This window comes from Gymnoscopelus braueri (assembly GCF_963280865.1).
Source record: "Gymnoscopelus braueri genome assembly, chromosome: 20".
NCBI lineage: Eukaryota > Metazoa > Chordata > Actinopteri > Myctophiformes > Myctophidae > Gymnoscopelus > Gymnoscopelus braueri.
Window position 1 is genome coordinate 8,185,551 of NC_137622.1, and position 23,960 is coordinate 8,209,510.

Sequence of the window (23,960 nt, forward strand, 5' to 3'; positions counted from 1 at the left end):
CCCTGCTTTGTCTCCAAGTCGAAGACCCCTGAACTAGACCAGCGGTTCTCAAAGTGGATTCCAGGGACTCAGTGGGTTCCTTTTAGCCTGGTAAAGCCCCTCCCTCCGGAAAATCTCAAATTACAAATGAGATTTCTGGAGGGAGGGAGGGAGTATCATTGAAGAGCCTTCATGATACTAATGAAAGCTCTGTTCCATTTAGTGTAGCACAGTGGTTCTCAAACTTTTTAATTACAAGGACTCCCATAACTCTGAGAGTGTACAAATGGAACCAAATGGTTCCATTTGTACACTCTCAGAGTTACACACTCGTAAGGGGCCATTTGGAACCCCCCCAAGGAACCCTGGACCACACTTTGAGACCAGAATGGAACAGAGCCTTAATTGGTATTATTGGTAACACCTGTTAAGGAAGTAAGAAGAGGCCCAATTTCTTTCCAATATGGCTGCTGTGCATAGAGCCTATTGACCCATACAAGTCTGTAACTCTGACAGTATACAAATGGAACCAAATGGACCCTATCTATGATCACAGTCACCATGGTGTCACAGCAGACTGGCCCCGCCCCTCTGATACCAGACAGACATTCCCCATTTCATTCATGCATGCGGTCAGCTGGGGTGCGCGAAAGCGTTGCGCTTGCGCGCTGCTGCACACAACAACTGCGCCGCTGACTTCCTGGATAGCAGCGACGACGACCAGGAGGTCACATCTAGCTTGAAAATAAGAACTGTCGTTTAAACGGGTTTATAAAGGACACAGTTCTTCTCACACGGTGACAATAAGGGACCAACAGACAGTGACAGAGGGGGGACGCTTTACAACTGTCCGCGGTGAGTTGTGTGTGGAAACCAAAACAACGCTTTGCCCCGTAACGTTATTATTATGTAGCTACTAACGTTATTGTGTCTATAAACGTGGCTTTAACTTAAGTTAGAGTACAAGTGTTAGTGCCATTCATGGCCCTTGTTTAGTTGAGGTATAACAATACTATTTCTGAGGTATTTATATAACGTAACGTTAAAGGAGTAGTTCACCCCAAAAAATTACTTATTTTCTATCAATTACACACACACCCATGAAGCCTTGAATTCATGGAGATTTTTTTTGTCATTTTTGTGTGTGTAATTGATATAAAATAAGTAATTTTTGGGTTAACTTAACTGCCTGGATGGATCCCACGCTTTCTCATCACTAATTAACGTTACAGCAGCTGCACCTACATTATCAAAGGGCACATTAAATACCGTTGGTGCCCATTTGCCCAAGGTATTGTAGGCTAATTGCACAAGTAGCCGATACACTAGCAGTGGTGTAAAGTAACTACTGTAAGTACATTTACCCAAGTACTGTACTTAAGTTAAGTACACTTTTAAGGATTTTTTACTTTACTGGAGTATATCCCATTTTCAATACTTTTGCTTCTAATCTCAGAGGCAAATATTGTACTTTTACTCCACTACAATTATTTGACATCTTTAGTTACGAGTTACTTTGCAGATTTAGATTATTATTACAAAACATGCATGAACCACTTCAGCCCTATATACATTTCGGCCATTCTAAAATAGCAGATCTACAAGCTTGTAGAGTTGCTATTTTCAAAATATTTTTTATACATGTTGAACTTGTGAAATCGGACATTCTGCATAATGAGTACTTTTGGTATATTTTGATGCCAATATTGTTGTACTTTTACTCAAGTACATTTTTTAGAGTATATTTCTACACTGCAGTATTGTACTTTTACTTAAGTCAAACTCAAACATTTGAGTACTTTTTCCAGGACTGTACACTAGTTACTGGTTTGTGTTTATTTTGGTAACCACGGCTATATGTTCCATTCTAAGTCGTCACTGGTCCTGCATGCTGTTGCGTTGCCACATTCCAGCTGTCAAACTGACCCGAACCAAAACAGACCAGAGACCATCGTGTCGGTGGGTTTGTTGTCTGGCTCATTGTGTTGGATCATAAAGCCTTGTGATGCTTCCAGAGTGTACGTGGCCAGTCAATACAGTGCAGTGGTGTAAAGTAACTAAGTACATTTACTCAAGTACTTATGTTAATGTTTATTCAGCTTTCAGCATGGTCAGTCACACAGATGTTTAAAAAGACAGGTGCCATTAAAAACATTGAATTATACTGAAATATAATTACAATATAAAACTTCAAATCTAAAAAATGCAATTGCCTATCTAATAACCTAAAACACAAATCTGAAATCCACTATCATTTAAGAGTGCACATGTATGTGATTGGTGATTTAAGTACAATTTTGAGTTTTTTAAAAATGTTTTACTTTACTGGAGTATTTCCAATTTTCAGTATTTTTACTTTTACTCCACTACATCTCAGAGGCTAATATTGTACTTTTTACTCCACTACAGTTATATGAAAACTGAAGTTACTAGTCGCTTTGTAGATTTTGATTATTATTACAAAACAAACTCCTTCAGACCTATATGTATTTCGTCCATTTGAAAATAGCAGATCTACAAGCTCACAATGCGTTGCACGCGACGCATTGTGAGCTTGTAGATCGGCTATTTTCAAAAGATCTTTTTTATACATTTTGAACTTGTGAAATGGGACATTCTGTACAATGAGTACTTTTACTGTTGGTACTTTAAGTATATTTTGATGACGATACTTTTGTACTTTTACATTTTGAATACAGGACTTCTACTTGTAACAGAGTATACTGTATCTACATTGCAGTATTGAGACTTTTACTTAAGTAAAACATGTGAGTACTTCTTCCATCACTGTTAGTCAATACAGTGTGACTTGAAATCACATGGCTATGAATGCATCCTCAGGCATATTTTCTTCAACTTTGTGCACACATTTGACTGAGCTGGGTGGGTGGATGCATTAACCCCTATGACTCTGACTCAGTGTGTAAGATCAATAGTTCTGACTGTCCTCAGGCATTTGTTATAATTATACGTGATAAAAGTATAACACCCGTATAAGTTCATATACCTGCTTTCTTAAAGAATACTTGTGCCTAACCCCAATGATATCATTGGCAGCTCAAAGGTCCAAACTGCATGTTAAGCCTGTTAAGATTGGGCCTCAATGTTATCAAGAAACAATTGATGCTGATTGAACATGTCATTGTTGCGCCTGTGATTGCATCAAAGTCATCCATAACTCTTACTCATCTCCCCTTACTTAGATTATGGAAACACACCTTTCAGAGTAACCCTCCCTTCACTCTGAACCCTCCCTGACACATATGGATTTTATATACAGTATATACCAATATTGATGTTTATTCTAATTGTTGCTGCTGGTAATGAATAATCGGTCTGTACACCTTTGCATGCATGTCTTCATTACAGTACATCTGCTGAGGAATGAATCATGGATGCATTCAGAACAGATACAAAAATGACGAGAAAGAAACTTGAAAAGTAAAAGAAAAAAGCCAATATGCAATAACATATCATCAGATTAAATGACCATTTAGATTGAAGCCTTATGTTGGCTGATATATTCAGTTGTAACATAATTATTACTGTACATTATACATTCTTGCCGCGTGGTGACATTTATTGCCACTTTGGCCTTTAATATATTCTGTCAGTCCTGAGATTCGTAGTATTGTAAACTGGCTTGTGTATGCATCCTATATCAGACGGCTTGTGTGCAGAGTGCAGACGCATCCCCATTGGAGATACATGCAAGCAGGGCTGGCTGACATATTGATACAATATCGATATTTTGATATGAGACTTTATCATCCGTTTTGGGAGTTGCTTTACACTTTACTTTATCATTATAAACTTATTGGACTTATTAAACTTCTAGCTAAGTGAAATTAATTAAAAATGTCACTCCCTGTTTGATCATCATTTCCACATTACTAATGATTCTTTCCAAAATGTTTGTAAATATCTTCTAAAATCACCAACAATAATCCTCAAAATATGATTTGTCACATTATTGATAGCGATGTAATTTTGGTTAAACAAATATTGTGATATTTAATTTAGTAGATATCGGCCAGTCCTATAAGCAAGATTTTTCAAGTTTGGATATCAACATAAATCAAACATCAGACATGATGGTTTGTTGTTTCTCATCAGAACATGGAATACCCACAGAGAACACTTGTATTTCTCACACATCTCCTTTCTTGATTGTCTGATTGTCTTAATCTGCCGCAGGATATGCTTGTAAGAAACTGTCTACATCGAGACATGGTCCTCTAGGACGTTAACAAAGTCCCACATTAAGCTCTTTGTTCCCTTATGGGTCACAGCATATCCCAGAGTACCATTTGTACATTACATAATAAACATGAACATGTTACTGCCCTCAAACTGGAGGCCACTACGCTATTCCAATTTAACTGTTCTATCAGCTGCATGGTGATAATATATCAGGTCTGTGTGTGATCTATCATTATGGGTCCAACTGCCTTACATCTGGAAAAGGGCAATATGACTTAAAAAGTATTACTGTAGCTTTAGAATCACATAAAAAAAACGTAAGAATCACAAAAAATAATATTAATATTATTTATGAATCATACTGTGTCTGTATATGTTGTCTGAATATTGGCATGTTTTCTGTAAACTTTAAATATACACCATGTATTTCAATGTGTTTATTCACTGACATCAGACTTCTGAATAACACAGGTTAAAGGGGTAGCTAGTAGCAATGGAGAAGTTCTGGACAATTATTTTCCTTTACGATGTTGAAACACTGCAATGAACATAAGAATATTTAGATATCTGAATATTGCTTTTTCCATATTGTATATTAGATTAAATCTCTCCCTTGAGGAGGAGTTGATATTTTGCTGGTAGTTGCGCTGGGTGTGCCTTGTGTTCCTGTGTGTGTCTAGGGGTGTGTACTAGTGCTGCACAGGGTGCAGTGCTGAGAGCCAATCCGACTCCTCCTCCCTCACATGGAACAGCCAATGCCTCCATGTGACCACAGCCTGACTGCTGCTTTTAAAGGCACAGTGGCCTAATATAAGACCACTGCGGCCAGCCAAGGAATTCCTTTACAGTACACCCTCGTTTGACATACTTTGACTTTATTTTCCGCTGATTGTTAAAGACGGGGCAACAGATCATTTTAAGCGCTGGAAGTGGAAATTCAGAGCACTGCGGTACTCGCCAAATATACTGCACTCTTTTGCAAGACATCTCCCTGTTTTTACACCTTTGAAACCAGACTTACACTTTGTACAGTGTAGACTTATTGTCTTAATTTTCATCACATCTTGATTTTCCATTGTTAGATTTCATCAGAGCTTGATTTCAAGAATTTATTTGTCACTCACTCATACAGGTAAAAGCAGCTAAATGTTAGTGTGGCGTGTTCTACAAGACTACTTACAACATCAATACAATACACAAAATAAGATTAATAGAACTTATACTGGGTTGTAAATTAAAAAAGATATGATAAAGATGAACATATACAGGCAGGACACACATTCTAACCCAGGGGTGGGCAACTTTGTAGATGGTGAGGGCCACAAAATTTCCTCAATCACTCTGGGGGGCCGCATTGTTTATCGGCAGGGGGATGTGCAAAAATGTAGGGTAATTTAGGATCATTTTGTAAAAGGTATGATGATGAACATCTATACATCAGTGCAAAAAAAGAACCTGCCTAATATACTATACCTGTTGCGAACGTTCAGGGCATACTTGCCAGCACTGGCCTATATATGGAGATCCCCATAAATGGAGACGAGCGACCTACGAGGTCGTCATAGAGACCCAAGACGTGTCATAGATACGGGGTCTGACATCAGTGAACCCTTCCCAGAGGCTCCATATGTGGAGATAACCGTCACGTCCAGGACTGACGTCCTGGTCCCATATTTGGGCATAGCGGACATGGGCAGCTCCATGTGGGGAGATGTCTGACACTATCTGACATCACCAAGGTGATGTCAGGGGCTACCCACAGCAGGATAAAACACACTGGATGTCATGGCTGAAACCACTCTCATCATCGGCACTAGACTCAGTCTTAACCCTTCCAGAGTGACCAACATCGACCCAAGCAGGATTAGCGCATCAGACAACCCAGTGTACTCAGCGACGCTCGAAGATCATCTTGACCCTACACAGAGTACCAGGACGACTGGCTGGCCGTACATCTCAGTGGCTCTTGAGCCCGGTTCTAAACAATCAGCCGATTATCAGTGTTTCAATACCTACGTATAATAGAATTCTCTTGTCTTTTGTCTTCAGGTCTTCTGTCGTCTCTGTTCATCTCAGCAGAACCCAGGCTATAAGATGTCTTACCTCACACAAGACGGTGACTTGGAGGCAGATAACGCTGCTACTGACTGGTCTTTGATGAACAGTCGTCTAGCCTCGTTCCGTGGTTCCAGCCTGGCCCAGCAGCTGTCAGCAGAGAGGCTGGCCCGTGCCGGCTTCTATTTCACTGGCCACGCTGACCGTGTTCGCTGCTTCAGCTGTCAGAAGACCGTGGAAAACTGGTGTGGGGAAGACATGCCTGTAGAACGACACAAAGAGGTGAAAATAAAATAAAAACAAAATCTAATTAGAAATTTCATTTCTGGTTCCTACCAAATATAGTACCCCCCTAACTCATATTTTCATTGCACTCCAGGTTTCCCCATCGTGCAAGTTTCTCAGGTGCACACACCGGTCCAATGTCAACCCAGAGTCACTGACTAATGGCTCCCCCTACAATGAGGAAATGGAGGACATGGAGTTTCGTCTGAGGACGGGGGAGGTGGTCGATCAGACCCCCTACCCCAAAGCCCCCCACATGATCAGCGAGGACTCCCGGCTGGCGACCTTTGCCTCGTGGCCCTCCGCTGCCCTTGTGAGGCCCTTGGATCTGGCAGAAGCAGGTCTCTACTACCTGGGGGATGGGGACAAGGTGCAGTGTTTCTGTTGTGGGCAAATGCTGGCAGGCTGGGAGGCAGGTGACACAGCCTGGGGAGAACACTCCAAACACTTCCCTCACTGCTTCTTCATCCTGGGGCACGATGTGGGCAACATCCCTTCCCTTAGGGTTATGGAGACGGAGGAGGGAGGGATCAGCCAACGCACAAGCTCTGCTGTTCCTATGGGCAGCTATGAAGAGAGGCTTAGGAGCTTTGAAGGTGTCCAACACCTCATTGACCCCGAGAGACTGGCCGCGGCTGGCTTCTACAGCAAAGGTTCGTACATGTGATAGTTCTGGGCTTGGAGAAATCTCTAGCATAATTTTCAAGTGTTGATTTAAAATGAAAATATTTTGAGGGTAACAATTAATGTATGCAAAGGTTGCTGGTATCAAAATCAATAAATTCACTAAAGTTATGTTGACCAATCGGAGGCTATAAAATTTGGGATTACATCTTAGCAAGCTCAAAGGAACAGTTGGTCATTTCATTTCGTGTTGTAGGAGTACGAGACATGGTGACGTGTTTCAGCTGTGGTGGAGGTCTGAAAGGCTGGCAACCAGAAGAAGACCCATGGGAGGAACATGCCAAACACTATCCTGGGTAAGTCTCCTCTCCTCCTCTCCTCTTCACTCCACTCTTCAAAGCGTCCTTGGGTTTCAGAAAGGCGCTATATAAATTCAAGTTATTATTATTATTATTATTATTATTATTATCATCACTCTTCACTCTTCACTCCCTCTCCTCTCTCAACCAGGTGCAGTTTCCTGCTGGCAGAAAAGGGACAGGAGTTTGTCAACAGTGTTCAGCTACAACACCCTCGACGAAACAGAGCTGTAAGCAATTTTATGATTTCTGTGTTTTAACCTCTTAACAACACATTGGGTGCCAGAGGTTTATTAAAATATTATACGTTGAGTGCCTGGATTTTTAACCATTTTTGAACCTTTTTCAAGTAGTCACAAAAAATTTTCAGTGATCACCGTCCTCACGGTGATCCCCTCATTACACACATAGAGGTCTCGTACAATCGGGGGACAAAAATTAAAAACATTCGGTAATCCGTTCCATAGTTGCAGCCAGTTGAAAATAGTTAAAAATACATTGTAAAAAAAAAAAGTACACAGGAGCCGAGATGCAGGTTTTTGAAGTCATAAGTTAACCAGGAAGTGGATTGGAGTCTAAATCTTCGAAAAATTATATCTCCTGGTGCTGTGAAGGAAAAAAAGAAAAAGAAATTGAGAAAAAAAAAAGAATGTTTTATTTTATTTTTTTCATTTCTTTTTCAAAAACAGTATATATACGGTTTTGGCACTCAACAGGTGTATTTGAAAAGAAGTATATATATGGTTTTGGCACCCAATGTGTTAACACAGGTGTCAAACTGGCCCCAAGGAGTGCAGTGCCGAGTGTGAAGTCGGTCGAATCAGTGGTTCTCGGTAAAGGCAACTAAGCACGCAGTAGCCACTTAGCCTGGTAAAGCCCTAGCCTGGTAAACCCTCCCTCCGGAAATCTCATTTCTATTTGATTCCAGGAGTGAGTCTGGCCTGATAGCCCATTCTGCAATATTGGCTGTGGGCTGGAGTTGGGCGGGAGTAATACCGTTGACTGACAACCCCTTCAGCCAATGATAATTTTTCCCCTTCAGCCAATCAGCAGTTCACCAGTCTAATATGACGCAACGGGACTTTTGAGACGGCCAATGCCCAAAATGGGTTGCCTTATTCGGATACATGGGTGTCACTGCCCGCCCCTACCGGTTCTCTAAATTTTTATTATTTTTAAATAGGCTTTGTCATGATTAATTGACCACATATATGAAGTTAAACAACTAAATTCTATCCAAACGATATCTTATAAGTAAATTCCGTGCCTCAAAATAGAAGTTAGAGAGCTTTTTGAAGTCAAAAAATAGCGGAGAATATAGCGGACAAGAAAAAGATGGCTGCCGTTCGTGTTTTGGGCTCACTCAAACTCGCCACCTGATTGGCCAACTGTCGCTGTCAATCACAGAACGACGCTGATAGGCTCGGTTAGTTGGTAATTCCACTAGAAACCCCCACAATGGGCTATCAGGCCAGACTCACTCCTGGAATCAAATAGAAATGAGATTTCCGGAGGGAGGGTTTACCAGGCTAGTAAAGCCCCTCCTTCCGGGAAATCTCATTTCCATTTGATTTCAGGAAGGACTCTGGCCTGAAGGCTTGTCTGGGCGTTTCTAGCCCGTTCACCAAATGGACGAGCCTATCAGCGTCGTCGCTCATCGTTCTGTGATTGACAGCGAAAGTTGGCCAATCAGGTGGGAGTTCGAGTGAGCCCAAATGGAACCGAGTGCAGCCTGAGTGCAGCCGACCAAAAACGAATGGCAGCCATCTTTTTTGACCGCAGTGTTTTCTACTCTCTTTTAAACTTCAAAACGCTCTCAAACTTCTATTTTGAGGCACGGAATTTACTTTTAAGATACCGTTTGGATAGAATTTAGTTGTTTAACTTCATATATGTGGTCAATTAATCATGACGGAGCCTATTTAAAAATTTAAATTCTGAGAACCGGCAGGGGCGGGCAGTGACACGCATGTATCCGAATAAGGCAACCTATTTTGGGCATGGCCGTCTCAAAAGTCCCGTTGCGTCACAAAAGTCCTGTTGCATCACATTAGTCTGGAGGTGGTAAAAATGCACTGGCTTAAGGGGAACACTGCTGATTGGCTGAAGGGGTTGTCAGTCAACGGTATTAACTCCAGCCCATAGCCAAATTGCCGAATGGGCGATCATGCCAGACTCACTCCTGAAATAAATTACAAATGAGATTTCCGGAGGGAGGGTTTACCAGGCTAGTAGCCACTGAGTAGCGTAATTGGAATAATTACATGAAAAGATACATAGGGAATAAATCAAATTCTGTGGATCTCAGAATTCGCATGGGAACGGCGTGGCTCAATTGAAGATCTGGGACTTCTTATTTATTTATTTATGAAATTATTTTGAATAATTTATGAAAATGTTTGAGGGGGGATTTTTGAAAATATTTTGAAATGATGATAATTGTAAAGAAATTGTAGAAAACCAAAAAAAGGGCTATCTTCTTGCAACCCATAAAAAGGGGTCTGTGACCCGCAAATGGGTCCCAACCCAGTGTTTGGGAACCACTGGTGTAAGTGCCAGTAGCTCATGATAACGGCACTCCTTTACCTTACCTGCCACAGTGCCACCTTGCAATGTCAATGACTGTCGCCAGCTGTTAGTATCAAAGTATTTTTCCTTTTCTTATATATTACACTATGAAACAATGGTATAATACACATGATTGTGCTATGCCATTTAATGCCGATAGGCAACACTCGGAGCACATCGGTGCCAAAATCTCGTCGTATAGAGCGTGCCAAAAATCCTGAAGGGGGCGTCAACAAGTGTCTTTTGGTAGCGGTGGATATCTTTGAGGGGTAAAAACCAGCTTGACTTAACATTGCCCAATGCCACGCCCAATACCCCCCCGTGGTGACGACACGTTGGCACGCTCTATAGCACTCCCTCTTGTGCATTATTGGTTAATTACCTTGACGGCTGATGTTAGCTGAGGTTAAGCTTTGAGTTAATAATTCCGGTAATGATAATGAAATAAACGTCTTTCCTCTACAGACATCAGGTCATCAGAATGGATTTTCAAGTCATCAAAATGGTAAACATTAAATCTTCTATTTAATCATATATTGATTTACTTATTTGATTATCTCGTTAAAAATATCTCTGTTTTTGTCCAGATGTGCTGCAGTCAGAAATGGCTCAGAAGGCTCTCGAGATGGGCCTGGACCCCATTGTGATAGAGAGAACTATCCAGGAGAAGATAAGCAGAACTGGGTCAGGCTACCCCAACCTGGAGGCCTTTATCCAGGACTGTCTCAACCCAGAGTCACAAGGTACTTTATCTTGCTGCAGTGTTGCTGATGTCTTGCATATTCTCATCGAAATCACTATGTACATGTAAAGTTTCATTTTATTTAGTCTGTCTCCATCTGCAAGACTGCCTTTTTATTCCTTGGCTTCCTCTATGAATGATTGATTAATTATTTATATTAGTTTAGGATGGCCTCCCATTTGTTTTTAAAGCTGCAATGCCCTTCCTGGGATTCAAACCCAATTTCTACCAATGAGCGAAGAAGGAATGCCTGCTTGAGCAGGGGAAATATTGTGCTTTGTGCTTCAGGCAATACCACTTATCAACCAGTAGGTGTCCTACCTGAACACAGGCCTGGGTCTACATTTCTCAATAGAAGGGCAGGGAGACCACCTCCAACCACTGCAGATGTGTTACTTATAATTATATTGTATTAACATATTCTTCCATACACTTTGGTCAAAATAACATTTTATTTATGCACACAGACAAACAAGTTCTGGATTGCAGCTTTAAATCGTCTTCTTGACCAAAACTTTGTTGTTGTTGATGATGTTTTTGAGGTATTTGCTACAGTACCTTTAAACATATGTACAATTTGTCCTCTGCATTTTATCCATCCCTAACTGTTGGAGAGGGAAATTATTGTCATGATTATTATTCCCCTTGGTATCATATCTATCCTCCAATAACAGTTAGTCCTAGTTTAATTAACATTTGTCATATGAAGTTGCAACTTCAGTTGTTTTACTGTAGATTTCTGCAGATTGTAAGTTTGTGATGTGACAATAAAGTTCAAGGCTAAAATGTATTGATTTAAAGTAAGATTAATACAAAAGGCTTTAAAGTGAAATAATAAAAAGGTCACAAAGGAAACCAGGAAACAAGTAGTAATAGGTGATTAACACAGTCTGATATCTTGCATAGCTAGCTAACCGTAATGATTATAAACAGAAAAAAGGTTTTTGTCTCTACTTATTTAAATCAAAGGGATATTTCTTGTTGTGGAGTTGCGGCAAGCTGACCCTCATGCATTTGAAACATATGCCATCTATACTGTATACGGTATTTTTTTCTACAGTATGGTTTAGACAAGAAAAAGAACAACACATCTATAACCAGTCAAGCTTCTGTTATAATAGATCATCGCTATCGGACGGTGCTAATCACCTGAAGAATGTCACTCAAAGTACTTATAATTCTGCCTTTCAGATGAGGATCCGTTGGAGAAACTACGAGAGCTGCAGAGGGAAAAACAATGCAAAGTATGTATGGACAGGGACATCTGTATTGTCTTCATCCCTTGTGGTCACTTGGTCACCTGCAAGGAGTGTGCCGAGCCCCTCAACAAGTGTCCCATCTGCTGCGGTGCCATCACACAGAAGATCAAGACGTATATTGCTTAACCACATGAAACCTACCGTCCCTATTCTGGGCATGCCATAATAGTGAACATTGGGTAAAAGTGGGTGAACGTTCGATGCGTTGTTAGCTTATAGATCAGCTATTTTCAGCGAAGAGATTTGGTGTAGACTAGAGGGAAAAAAAGTAGGGTACCAATTATAGACCCCCGGGGGGGACCCTGGTCAACAAAGTACTTTGGGTTTAATTGGTTATTGCTAATTTATACTTCCTTGAAAGACTGTGTTGTACATGAAATGTTATTCATGCAAAGAACTTGTTTCATTTGAAAATACAACGCGGTCGTTCAATAAAATATAAATAAGCCTTTAACCAGGCTCTGGAATGAGGACTAATTTATGCTGCTTTGTCAACTGATTATTATTTTTATAACACTCTCTCCTAAAATCTAGTGTATATAGAGTTGTATTATAATAATAAAAAAAACATTCTGTACACATATGTATATATGATAAAGGGAAAAGGGCACAAGATGGCTACATTTTCACAATATGATGATAAACCTTTCTTGTTGATATTGTGCATTACACAGATTCATAAGGTCTTTGGTGAGCATTTCACCGCGTATGTAGACACTAAAGGACACTAAAGGGCACCGTGATAACACTGACCCATTTTGTTTTGCTTGCCAGAGGTGCCTTTTTTCCAAGTTAGTGCTAAACATAATGTGTGTCATTTAATTATTTAATTTTGACATTTTATCTGGATTTTATGGTGGTGGATGTAATGTCCTTTTATGTATGTCACTCTTCATATTGTTTTTGCTGGGTGTGCTTTCAGTTTTAGACTTTTAGGGTTTTCTTTTTCTCAGTGTTTCTTGCTGCTGTTGACATCTGTAGACTTGAGTCAGTTTCTACTGTTTTTTGTCTCTGTCATCTGTCACTCTGGGTCACATCTCCCTTTCCATTCCGTCATGCAGCTTTGCATTTGTGTGAAATAAATTTAAAGTACTTGATTCAAAATGTTTTCTTTGTTTTTCTTATTGGGGAAACCTTAAATTGTCATTTAATCAAATGGTTTACTGAGTTAAGTTAGGAAATAAACTAGAGGGAAGGGAATATAATCCATAAAGCGAATTTAAGAAGGCTAACTCGTAGCAGAGTGGCTCACAGCCTCAGCCTGATGAGTTAAAAACACATTTTCTCCCCAAATTCAGAATTGTTTTTCTTTAGTCTAGCAGTTAAAATGTTGGCTTTCCACGCGGGAGACTCGGGTTCGAATCCTGGGCGTTAGTGAGAGTATTCCAAAAAACGTGTAACTCCATCAAAATAAACATTGTTACGGTGTAACAGTGAAGGGGTCACCCATAACATCGTTTTGTCTGCATATGCCCCCCAAACTTTTCCCAACTATGGATATAATTGACATCAATTATAAACCTAAATGTGGACTGGAGTTCCACTGGGCACCCCACTGGTACTGAGTCAGTATTATGTATTATGTCAGTACTACTGACACAGAAGCTAGTGCTAGAGCTATATACTTTGTTTATACAGAAATGCTATATTAAAGTATGAGAGGAGTTAAAATACACCATTAATATAAGTTAAAGGCAATCCATTTACAGACAATAAGCCTCTCCGACCTACCTATTTACTTATTGCTTTGAAATTAACCAGTAAAACCTTAAATTCCTGTAAGTGTATCTATAGTTGTAATGTAACTCCAAACGTAGTTATATAATTTGTCCTGTCAACGTGTGTTGCATAATATGAGATGAAATATAAGGACGATTAATACCTTTTCTCAAGCCCAGAATTGGGCAGGATTGATTATCAAGTTCGAGAAAACGAAATACACTTAAATACTAGACGGTCACGATCTACACAAATATAACGAGTGAGTGGCGCTGAGTTTTGATTGAAGGCTCTCAAGTAGAGATAATGTAGCGAGTAGCGACCCCGCAAAAGACCCGGGCGGAACTTGCTCCTCCATGGGGGGAGCTGGCTCTCTAGGCCGGAGTGCGTCGTCTCCACATCGGGGTGCGTACAGTTATATTGGTGTCAGAAGTGGGCAGTGGTGGAAAAATAACTCAAATTTCTACTTAAGTAAAAGTATCAATGCTGCAATGTAGAAATACTCAGTTACAAGTAAAAGTCTGCAATTTCAAATGTACTGAAGTAGTACAAAAGTATTGGTATCAAAATGTACTTAAAGTACCAAAAGTAAAAGTACTATGTATTATGCAGAATGTCCCGTTTCACAAGGTATCATATGTATACAAAAGCTCACAACAAGTCCCAGCATGTGAGGTCATGTTGTGAGCTTGCCTTGTAGATCGGATATTTTCAAATTGCCAAAGTTTAAATAGGGCTGAAGTGGTTAATGTATGTTTTGTAATAATAATCAAAATCTACAAAATAACTAGTAACTAAAGCTTTCAAATAATTGTAGTGGAGTAAAAGTACTATATTTGCCTCTGAGATGTAGTGGAGTAGAAGTAAAAGTACTGAAAATTGGAAATACTCCAGTAAAGTAAAAAAAAAACTAAAAATGTTACTTAAGTACAGTACTTGAGTACATGTACTTAGTTACTTTACACCACTGGAAGTGGGATATGAACCCACGCCTCCAGCTCGGGGTGCGAAACGTTTACAATATTATTATATAACTCGCTTAGCTCAATGTTGACAGCTGTACTTCAAGTCATTCGCCGCTAGGTGTCAGTCGATTCACGGTTTATGGCGGGCGGTACCCAGTCTGGCCGCTAGGTGGCAGCTGTGCTCCAGTTTCCCCCCCTTCCTCAGGTCGTCGAAACAACAAACTGAAGTACGGAGCAAGCGTCCGAAAACCGCCTCTGACCGCCACTTTCAAACTCTTTTTACACATTCGCGTCGAAATGCAGACCACGTCTTCATAAAGCACAGCGAGAGTCGGGATTCTATCGGAAGCAAAGTACTTACAAGCACGGTAAGTTAGCCGTAAAATGGCGGATAGGAGCAGAGGAGCAATCTGGAAGTTAAGTTGGTTTGTATTTTGCTAGCTAGCTTCGCGCAGCTAGCCGCGGCTAGCGTTAGCCGCCGTTAGCAGCTACTTCGACTGTTTGGCTAGGCTAACTAGCTATACGTTCCTCCTGCCCCCCCTCGCCTCGCGAAATGCTGTTAATTTGCAACTTAAAAAGACGCAAATCGTGCGTTTATAGAGTCGTTTTAGAGTCGTTTTTCACTGGCGTTTTGATTAGTAAACAAAGTGTTTGTGGTTGCAGCTTATGTAAAGAACACACACACACACACACACTCAGCCTGGAAGTCCCGAGGCAAGATGGAGGACGAGAGGACGGGATGTTTTTTTCTCTCCTCTTTTAAGTACTCGTTTATACTTAGTCGTTTACACTTATCCTATGTCAAAAATGACGTTGAATATCAAATTGACGCATTTTCGACCGATAAAAGTGTCGACGCGACGCTCGTCGACACTTTATTCGGTCGAAAATGACGTCGATTTTATTGAGCGGAAGGAAATAAAGGCTCGTGCGACGCGATGTGTGTGTTTTTACAGCGCCGCTGCTAGCAGCAAAACACTGATGCTCAGAGGTCTTATCAGGCATGGGGTTCATTGTTGTTTTTGTTCTTTGTTTTCATCTGGTTGAACGTGTTGTCGGTATTTGTGCCCCGTTGATGTTCTATCTGGTTCAAAAATAAACAACAAGACTGCTGCTAACCAGCTAACTCTAGCCTGTACAGTTGTTTTGTTATGAGGCTCAATGTTACGTTTATTCATCTCAGATGGACGTCGTTGGGTCCTTTTATTGTTGGTAAATAACAAGCCATCTTGTGGTTGTTGTAACACTTTTAGTTTCGTGCGTGTGTTTTTTTCCCCAATACATTTTATTGTTTGATTTGCATTCGTTATCAAAATATTGACTGTGTGTGGGACGTAAAAGAGACTCACTCGGCTAGTTAGCCTTCTAGCAACAATCCCCCTCCACCCGCACCGGTGTCAATTTTGACATGCGCCGCCGTAGAGCGCAGCCTGGTCGGCCTGCTTGGTGGAAACGGATCGGCGAATTGTGGCGTCTTCGTCGCACACACACAGTCTCGTTATGAAGCCGTTGTGTTTCATCTGTCTCATGGTGTTGTCTGGGGGTCGCTGATCCCGGGTTTATGACTTATAACTTAGCCGGGTTTGGCGCCACTTTTTTCAGTCAACACCCCTTGAATCCTGCAGAACATAAATGCTGCTCTGGAACGTAAACATGTTATTAACGGTAGTAACAAGCGTTATTACACTGCATGGTGTATTAATACACAGCGGTCACACGTTGCAAGATTGCATGTGTGTGTAGTGACATGGTGGTGATGAGTTGTTTGTGCTCATGTGCTGCCTTGATGAGACCTTTCATCTTAAGGCCATGTGGATCATCTTTTTTTCTGGGAGGGAGGTGATGTTTTGATCACCAGCATCAATTGATTATAATTACTTAAGAGATCAGGTCATGTACACAGAGCTACAATGGTCTTTTTTCTTTCTGAACTAGTTATCCAGTGCTTGTGACGGAAATGTTACAGTAATCTCTGAATGACACACTTTGCGTGTCACTACTGTATGTGTTACTACAGGAAGACACACCCAGATCAAGGCCCTCGCTGCTACAGTGGGGAGGAGTTATGTTTGCCATCTCTAGTGATTACATCCATGGAATACATTTTCATGTTCTATTCACTTAGCATTTTGTATTGTTATTTCATACCCATATGTGTTCTGTTTATGATGGCACACAGTGAGAATCTGTGTTTTATTGTCACGTTCTGTGATTTGATCTGGGTAAATGTCACATATCACAACAGTGCAGTTGTTCATCTGGAGCCCACTGTGCCTCCTTGTTGATGTTGATACTAGGTAGGGATTGGCTGAACCGAGCATGGGGCGGATAGGGCACTGCCATATTTGGCCATTGAGGAAGAGCCCTTGCTCTGCCTTTCAGTGACGCTGTGTGTGATATGGAGGGAGAGGAGAAAGAGAGGGAGCCAATGAGGATGCAGCTGTGCGTGACAGGAGGATCTGTAGCCTAGCCACCCCCTGTTACCATGTGAAACAGTTTTTTTCTCTCTCTCTGTGAAACAGTATCAAAGAAACATTGGCTCTACTACGGAGCATGTGTTATCTGAGGAACACGTTGGCTACATGCTCAGCTCTCGCTTTCAATGCTGTAACACATTTATTTTGTGTTGAAATTTGAAAGGTGTGAACGTGCCTGCATGTACATTTATATTTAAAAGACAATACCAGTCTAATTTTGATTTCTTGTCTTTAGCAGAGATTGATTGTCCCTGTCTCCAAGTAATGTGTTCTATAAGTGTATGCAGTGTATTTCTTTGTACATCTCGGCTTGCATAAAAAATATATTTGGGACTTCCAGGCTGTGTCCCGAAAGGCTGTGTCTGTTAAATGTTTTGCTTAAGTGCAGTATTTAAAAATATTGTTTGAAGAAAGCTTTAAATGATCCAATGAGTTTGCGCTAACGTTGACCAAAATGCCAGGTAGGTTCTGTAACCGTTAATGAATATGGATAAAAAATCTATCAAAAATAAAGCAATTTGGAGAAAAAGGTAGAGGTTTATGTAAACAATGTGGCCAATGTTGAAAATGGGCTGTCCTTTTAAATTCTCCCTTTTGTATTGCAGGTCACATGCGACCCCCTCCTGTCCTTTGGGATCTCAAGTCAATCATAAGTTGAGTTTGTCCGGAAGATGTTACAGAAATGATAGCGGCACCAGAAATACCGTCAGAGTTCCCCTTCCCTCCGTAAGTGGCCTGTCTCATTACTTCACAGGTGTATTCATTTGAAGATGCGTTGGTGTGAACTGGTGTCAGCACTGTCCAACATCTGTTTTTCTGTCCTCCCACCAGGGATACAGACACACGTTTCTCTTCAGACACAGACTTCTCTGAAGATCCAGATGGAAGAAGTACAATATCATCCACCAAAGGAAAGGTAAAGCACATAGCCTTTTGTGCTATTATTTTTTTATTGTGACCAAACTTTCTTTCAAGGTGCAGGACAAAAACAAAAACAAAACATAAACAGGAAGATAGGACTGGAACACATAATTGAAACCGCCAAGCCCAGTTTTATTCTAGCACAGTTAACGTTTCAACTTAAACAGTTGTTGGATGTCTTCATACATTGCTCCATTCTACATTCTCCTAGCTTATTGATCGTCAATAATTATTTATTTTAGCCAAGCTGATAGAAAATCACCTAATATGCATTTATTTCAATCTCCGTTTGCATTTGGATGGACAAATAGCTACTCACTGTTATAGGTCTGCTGCATGTACGTAACCTTTTTTAAATGACACATGAACACTCACCTGTTCTTTTTTTTTTCTTACTTCTGTTTGTAGGGTGGAAAGAAGGGGAAGAAAGCAGCGGGGGAGAAGGGGAAAGGAGGCAAAGGAGCAGGCCGGTTAAACGGCCACCACCAGGAGAATGGCATGGAGAACATGATGCTGTTTGAAGTGGTTAGGCTGGGGAGAAGCGCAATGCAGGTACAGTATGACAGCTTTCCTTGTTCCCTGGAAATGAATCGCTGTGTTGCTGGTTGCTTTTGTTTTACCCCTTCACTTTTAGAGACTGAGCATATTTTTGTCTGTTCTGATTCTTACAGTCTGTTGTTGATGACTGGATTGAATCCTACAAACATGACAGAGATGTAGCTCTCCTAGACCTAATCAATTTCTTCATCCAGTGCTCGGGATGTAAAGGTGCGTATCTCCATTGTTTTTATTCTTTAAACTCAAAGGCTTATTGAGAATATTTCTGTAGTGTGTAAGATGCATAGCATTAAAGTCAATTTTATTGATAAAGCAATACTAGGTAAACCCGATGTGCTTCACAAAAAAGAATGGTGAAAAAAGTGTTTATACAAACAGATACTATACATCCCACACACACAAAATAAAGCATTAAAACACCATCCACTCATTTGCATGATACAGCATTTATGAGTGCCGCCCACACAGCTCACGCTTAACACCCCTGTGAGAAACGGCAATGACACATGCACACACAAACAGAATTGGTACTGTAGATCTTAAGCCTGCTTTTAAAAGATGACACCGTTGTTACAGATCTCAGGTTATCGGGCAATTTGTTCCAGAGAGTAGGACCATAGTGACTAAATGCACCAGATTTAGTTAAAGTTAGGAGACCTGTATCTGATGAGCTGGCTTGTTCTTGGTATGCGTGTGTATAAAGTAAAGGAAATCTGAGAGATTGCTTGTGGCCGAATATAGGCAGGTAAGGGCACAACCTTTATAAAGTCTCTCCCAGTCAAGTAAATGGAAACAGTTTCCGTTGCCATTCACATTCTTCGTATTTTGAGACTGACATTAAGTATACTATTTTTAATTGTCCTCTGTCCGTATGTCTTGTCAGTGTTGGAAAAAAGCACTTGTTTGTGGTACAGGAAGGTGCACAGCAACTTTAAGGCATTTGAAAAGCACAACAAATCCAGAAATGCCATGTCTTTTTTAATTGTGACAGTTTCACATTTACCCCACATAGTTTTCTATGGTCATGCGATCGTGAGAGAAAATAAGTTAATAGCAAAACAACCATCTTGTTTTCTTAAAAACACATACAATCACATGCAGAGTTTAAGGTGTGGTAAAAAGTATGGGCTTCTTAAAATATAATTTAGTGCCATTACCACTCACACTTAGCCTTACATCTGGGTCATAACGGCCCTCCAATTCTATCTACTTCAAAGTTGTAATACTGTGCTACTTGGTTCTGTTGTCCTGAATGTCTGTCCAACAGAACTACCCGCCTCTATTTGGCTTAGGCCTACATTGAAAGTGAATTGTTGAGCTGGTTTTCTTTGACAGGAAATAACCTCCTGTGTGTTTGTGTCAGGTGTGGTCACTGGAGAAATGTTCCGTAACATGCAGAACTCTGAGATCATCAGACGAATGACAGAGGAGTTTGATGAGGTAATTAAAGCCTCTTCCACAAACAATCACATTACATTTACCACAAAACTCTTCCATGTCATTTGAGCAGTGAAACTCTGTGTCTTAAAGGGATATTTCACTTTCAAAAAAACTTTTCGTCATTTTATCGTCTACTCAGGCTTTTGTGAACCCCCCAGACCGTTTTTAAGTTGCTTGATTTAGTATTTCGATACTTGATCATCATTTTATCAGACACGCCCCCTTCCTATACAAACCCGTTATAACTTCAAACTCCATTTTTAACCTATTAGATTCATCAAAAACACCCGTCCTTGGTTCTGCTGACTCACCCTGCCCTCCTTTTCATTTATTTTATTAATTTATTTTATTGTATTTAATTATTTTCATTTTCCAAAAATAATATTAAAAATAAATGAAAAAAGTTATCGAAAAAACACGGCCCCCTCGCGTATTAGGAGGGCATGGTGAGTCAGCAGAACCAAGGACGGGTGTTTTTGATGAATCTAACATGTTAAAAATGGAGTTTGAAGTTATAATGGATTTGTATAGGAAGGGGGCGTGTCTGATAAAATGAATATCAAATATCTATATACTGAATCAAGCAACTGAAAAACGGTCTTGGGGGCTCTCAAAAGCCTGAGTAGACGATAAAATTACCAAAAGTTTTTTTGAAAGTGAATTATCCCTTTAAACTTAGTTTTTTTATTTTCTCAAATTAAAATTTTTAAAAACGGTTATATTTAATGAGAATTCAGTCTAATCTGATTTAGGTTTTTTATCTACAAGTTTGAAATCAGCCAGGTCTCACAGAATTGTTTTCTCATTTTCAATGCATGTTCTTTTCTTATTTTTTCTCGCTGGTGAAATTGTTCTCATATTTCTTTGTAACCAGTATTGAAATGGTTTTAAAATGTCTGGGACAGTCATTAGTCCTACAACAAACATAGAGCTACACTACACTACTTAGTAACTGTGTTACTATTAAATATACATACAAATAATTTATACAACACTTTTCAAAACCGATGTTATAAACTGCTTTTGCAAAGGTGGGAAAAAAGAGAAAAACAAAATGTGATATTCTCATTCGTGTGTCTGCTACAGGACAGTGGAGACTACCCTCTAACTATAGCAGGGCCACAGTGGAAGAAATTCAAGTCGAGTTTCTGTGAGTTCATCGCAGTGCTGGTGCGCCAGTGTCAGTACAGCATCATCTACGACGAGTACATGATGGACACAGTCATATCACTTCTCACCGGCCTGTCGGACTCGCAGGTCCGAGCCTTTAGACACACCTCAACACTGGCAGGTAAGGCTGTGAGTGTGTGTGTGTGTGAGAGAGAGAGAGAGAGCGAGACAGCTTGTGTTCTTGTTTTCGTGAGTGACCTTGTGTGTATGCATGTGTGTTGAATTCAAGTAAGTAGTTGTTGAACTCCTTGTACTTACCGATAGTAACCCATAGTACTCCACCCTGTTTGGAGTTTTCTTTGGGCAGTTTTCTGCTCTCTTTAGATCGGATATTGGAAAGACAGGAAACTGAGTGCTGAGAGAAGAGGAATAACTTAGGGCTGTGATGTCAATGATTATGTGATGCCTACCGCAGGGTTGAGTTCATTATCATCACTGCAAAAGTTACATATTCTTTTCAAATAATGTTCAATTTAATATGTACACACTTTTTGAGGGGCAAACAATGGGGTTACATTGCTTTTTTTTTTACCATCACAACCCTATGAATTGCATGGTAACACAGGTCTCAAGTCTGGAATTGAAACTGCGACGCTACGTGGTCAATGCACTTTCCAGTCAGCTACTGGCTCATCCCGTTTGAAGATGTTCTGTAAAATGTTGTCTTTTTCTTTCTGGCAGCCATGAAGCTGATGACAGCCCTGGTGAATGTAGCTCTGAACCTGAGCATTAACATGGACAATACCCAGCGACAGTACGAAGCAGAGAGAAACAAGATTGCGGCGAAGCGGGCGAACGACAGACTGGAGCTACTATTGCAGAAACGGAAAGAGGTGAAGTTGTGCTCCCTTGTGGAGACATGAAGCTCTAGCTTTCTGCTGTGTTTGATTCATGTCCGTTTCATCTGACATGAGTTTCCGTCTTCCTGGTGTCGGGTCGGACGACACCTACTAGTTGACTGTAGCCCTGCCTGATTTGAAGCCCACAAGGCCAATTTCGTCATCCACGCTGCTTGTGTTGTAGTTCAGGATGGTGCTTTCTTTCCCTCGGTGGTGTATAGCAGGCAGCTGGCCTGCAAGGCTGAAAACTGCTTTATTGCTGCCTAAAAGGCAACCGGCAGGGAAAAAAATACCTTCTGGACTGAAGGAAGTTGAAAAAAGTTAGACATTGACAAGCAGCCTCGATGCTGTGGCCTTTTTAAATAAAACATTTCATTTTTGCACAATGAAAGTGTTTGGCAACAATTTACTGTACTGTAAAGATTGAAATTGATATTTTTGCTTTACATTGATTGGATTGCATCATCATTATTATTAGATTAATGGATCGTTACGCACCGTTGGACCGTCTTTTGCACGGTATATAAATATATTTTAAACGTGTCAGCTTTTCTTCTTTAGCTATATACTGTCTTAAATAAGAAATGGTTCTTTGATGAATTGGTTAATATCAATTTGTAATTTCATAATTGAGCCACTTAATTTCTTGAAACAGTGACTCACATTCTTGTAGTCTGTATTGTCTGTTGTTGGCTACTGGACATATCTGTGCTGGTATCATCCAGTGAGCTAGTAGAAACATGTGCCAGAACAAATAGCTTCTGTTTTGTTGCATTTCCTGTCTGCTGTCAGAACAAATCCACTCCGCTTTTAGCCCAGGCGACACCTCCGTAGGTGTGTGCCCGGTGTGGAGCGTACTGCAGAGTGTAATTCGGCTACCATTGGCAGTTTATTATGTTACGTAACAGCAGGTCCCACTGAGCGTCCATCTGCTGGTTCACCGATAAGCAGAGACGCTGCATGGTGGTATTGCTGGTCACCACGCACTGTCTGCTTACATTAACAATGCCCGCTTGGCATTCCTTCCTTACCATTACGGCCGTGTTTAGAGGAAGCTTCATGTTTGAACCAAACCAGTGTGTTCACAGATGTTTTTGTGCTTCTTTTTTTTTGTAGCTCCAAGAAAATCAGGACGAGATTGAAAACATGATGAATGCGATATTCAAAGGAGTGTTTGTTCACCGATATCGGTAGGCCTGCACATCTGAGACTGAAGTCAATTAACACCTGACGATGCCATCCTTATTGTAGAAATTGAGTTTCATTAATCAAATAATGCACACAGACATTTATTAAATGCTAATGTATGCCATTTACTTGCTGCTTGCTGTTCCATTTTAGAAAATGAAAAGTTATGTTTTGGACTGCTAGGTATTGGGTAATATTATGACATTTCAAATTGAATGTACTACGTATGTTTGTGTTCAAATAATCTTACAAGCAATTACCATCATTTTGCCGCTTATTTTACCGTCATTTTGTGGTCTAAATCAATATCAGATTTTCGAATCATTTCCACCCAAAGTTGACACATTAATCAATTTAAAAAATGATCGTTAGTAACTAACAGACAGCCACTCTTGACAGCCTTCTCCTGGTGTATTAATGCTTATGCCTTTATCTGTGATATTGTCAGTGATTCGATTGCAGAGATCAGAGCCATCTGTATAGAAGAGATTGGAGTGTGGATGAAACTCTACAGCGATGCCTTCCTCAATGACAGCTATCTGAAATATGTGGGATGGACCATGCACGATAAGGTGGGTCACACTTAGCTTTTGATTTGGTTTGTGTTAG

At 40.4% G+C, this 23,960-nt stretch overlaps 3 protein-coding genes across 5 annotated transcripts in view; 2 read left to right on the top strand and 1 right to left on the bottom strand.

The window, feature by feature from the left end:
- Positions 1–4,373, bottom strand: part of LOC308075808 (E3 ubiquitin-protein ligase RNF4-like) — a 72,210-nt gene extending 67,837 nt beyond the window's left edge. The window contains exon 1 of one of the 2 annotated variants that reach the window (XM_080415770.1): positions 4,363–4,373. The gene's annotated coding sequence lies outside the window, so the exon portion shown is untranslated. The remainder of the gene's footprint in view (positions 1–4,362) is intronic. The other variant, XM_080415768.1, reaches the window with a different exon arrangement.
- Positions 660–13,172, top strand: xiap (X-linked inhibitor of apoptosis). 2 transcript variants are annotated; one of them, XM_080415766.1, is made up of 9 exons: positions 660–834; positions 6,232–6,519; positions 6,617–7,175; positions 7,403–7,502; positions 7,657–7,735; positions 10,539–10,578; positions 10,661–10,816; positions 11,283–11,357; positions 12,007–12,115. In XM_080415766.1, the coding sequence occupies exons 2-8, from the start codon at positions 6,277–6,279 to the stop codon at positions 11,321–11,323; spliced, it is 1,218 nt and encodes a 405-aa protein (XP_080271892.1). In that variant the 5' UTR covers positions 660–834; positions 6,232–6,276; the 3' UTR covers positions 11,324–11,357; positions 12,007–12,115. The 2 variants fall into 2 exon arrangements, with proteins under 2 accessions (XP_080271892.1, XP_080271891.1); XM_080415765.1 differs by lacking the exon at positions 11,283–11,357 and having other exon boundaries at positions 12,007–13,172.
- A 1,800-nt stretch (positions 13,173–14,972) lies between these two features.
- Positions 14,973–23,960, top strand: part of stag2b (STAG2 cohesin complex component b) — a 34,860-nt gene continuing 25,872 nt past the window's right edge. The window contains exons 1-10 of the mRNA XM_080416078.1: positions 14,973–15,126; positions 17,841–17,961; positions 18,067–18,151; positions 18,565–18,708; positions 18,828–18,924; positions 20,078–20,154; positions 21,241–21,445; positions 22,006–22,157; positions 23,280–23,353; positions 23,800–23,923. Of these exons, the coding sequence (XP_080272204.1) occupies positions 17,918–17,961; positions 18,067–18,151; positions 18,565–18,708; positions 18,828–18,924; positions 20,078–20,154; positions 21,241–21,445; positions 22,006–22,157; positions 23,280–23,353; positions 23,800–23,923 (1,002 nt within the window). The 5' untranslated portion in view covers positions 14,973–15,126; positions 17,841–17,917. The remainder of the gene's footprint in view (positions 15,127–17,840; positions 17,962–18,066; positions 18,152–18,564; positions 18,709–18,827; positions 18,925–20,077; positions 20,155–21,240; positions 21,446–22,005; positions 22,158–23,279; positions 23,354–23,799; positions 23,924–23,960) is intronic.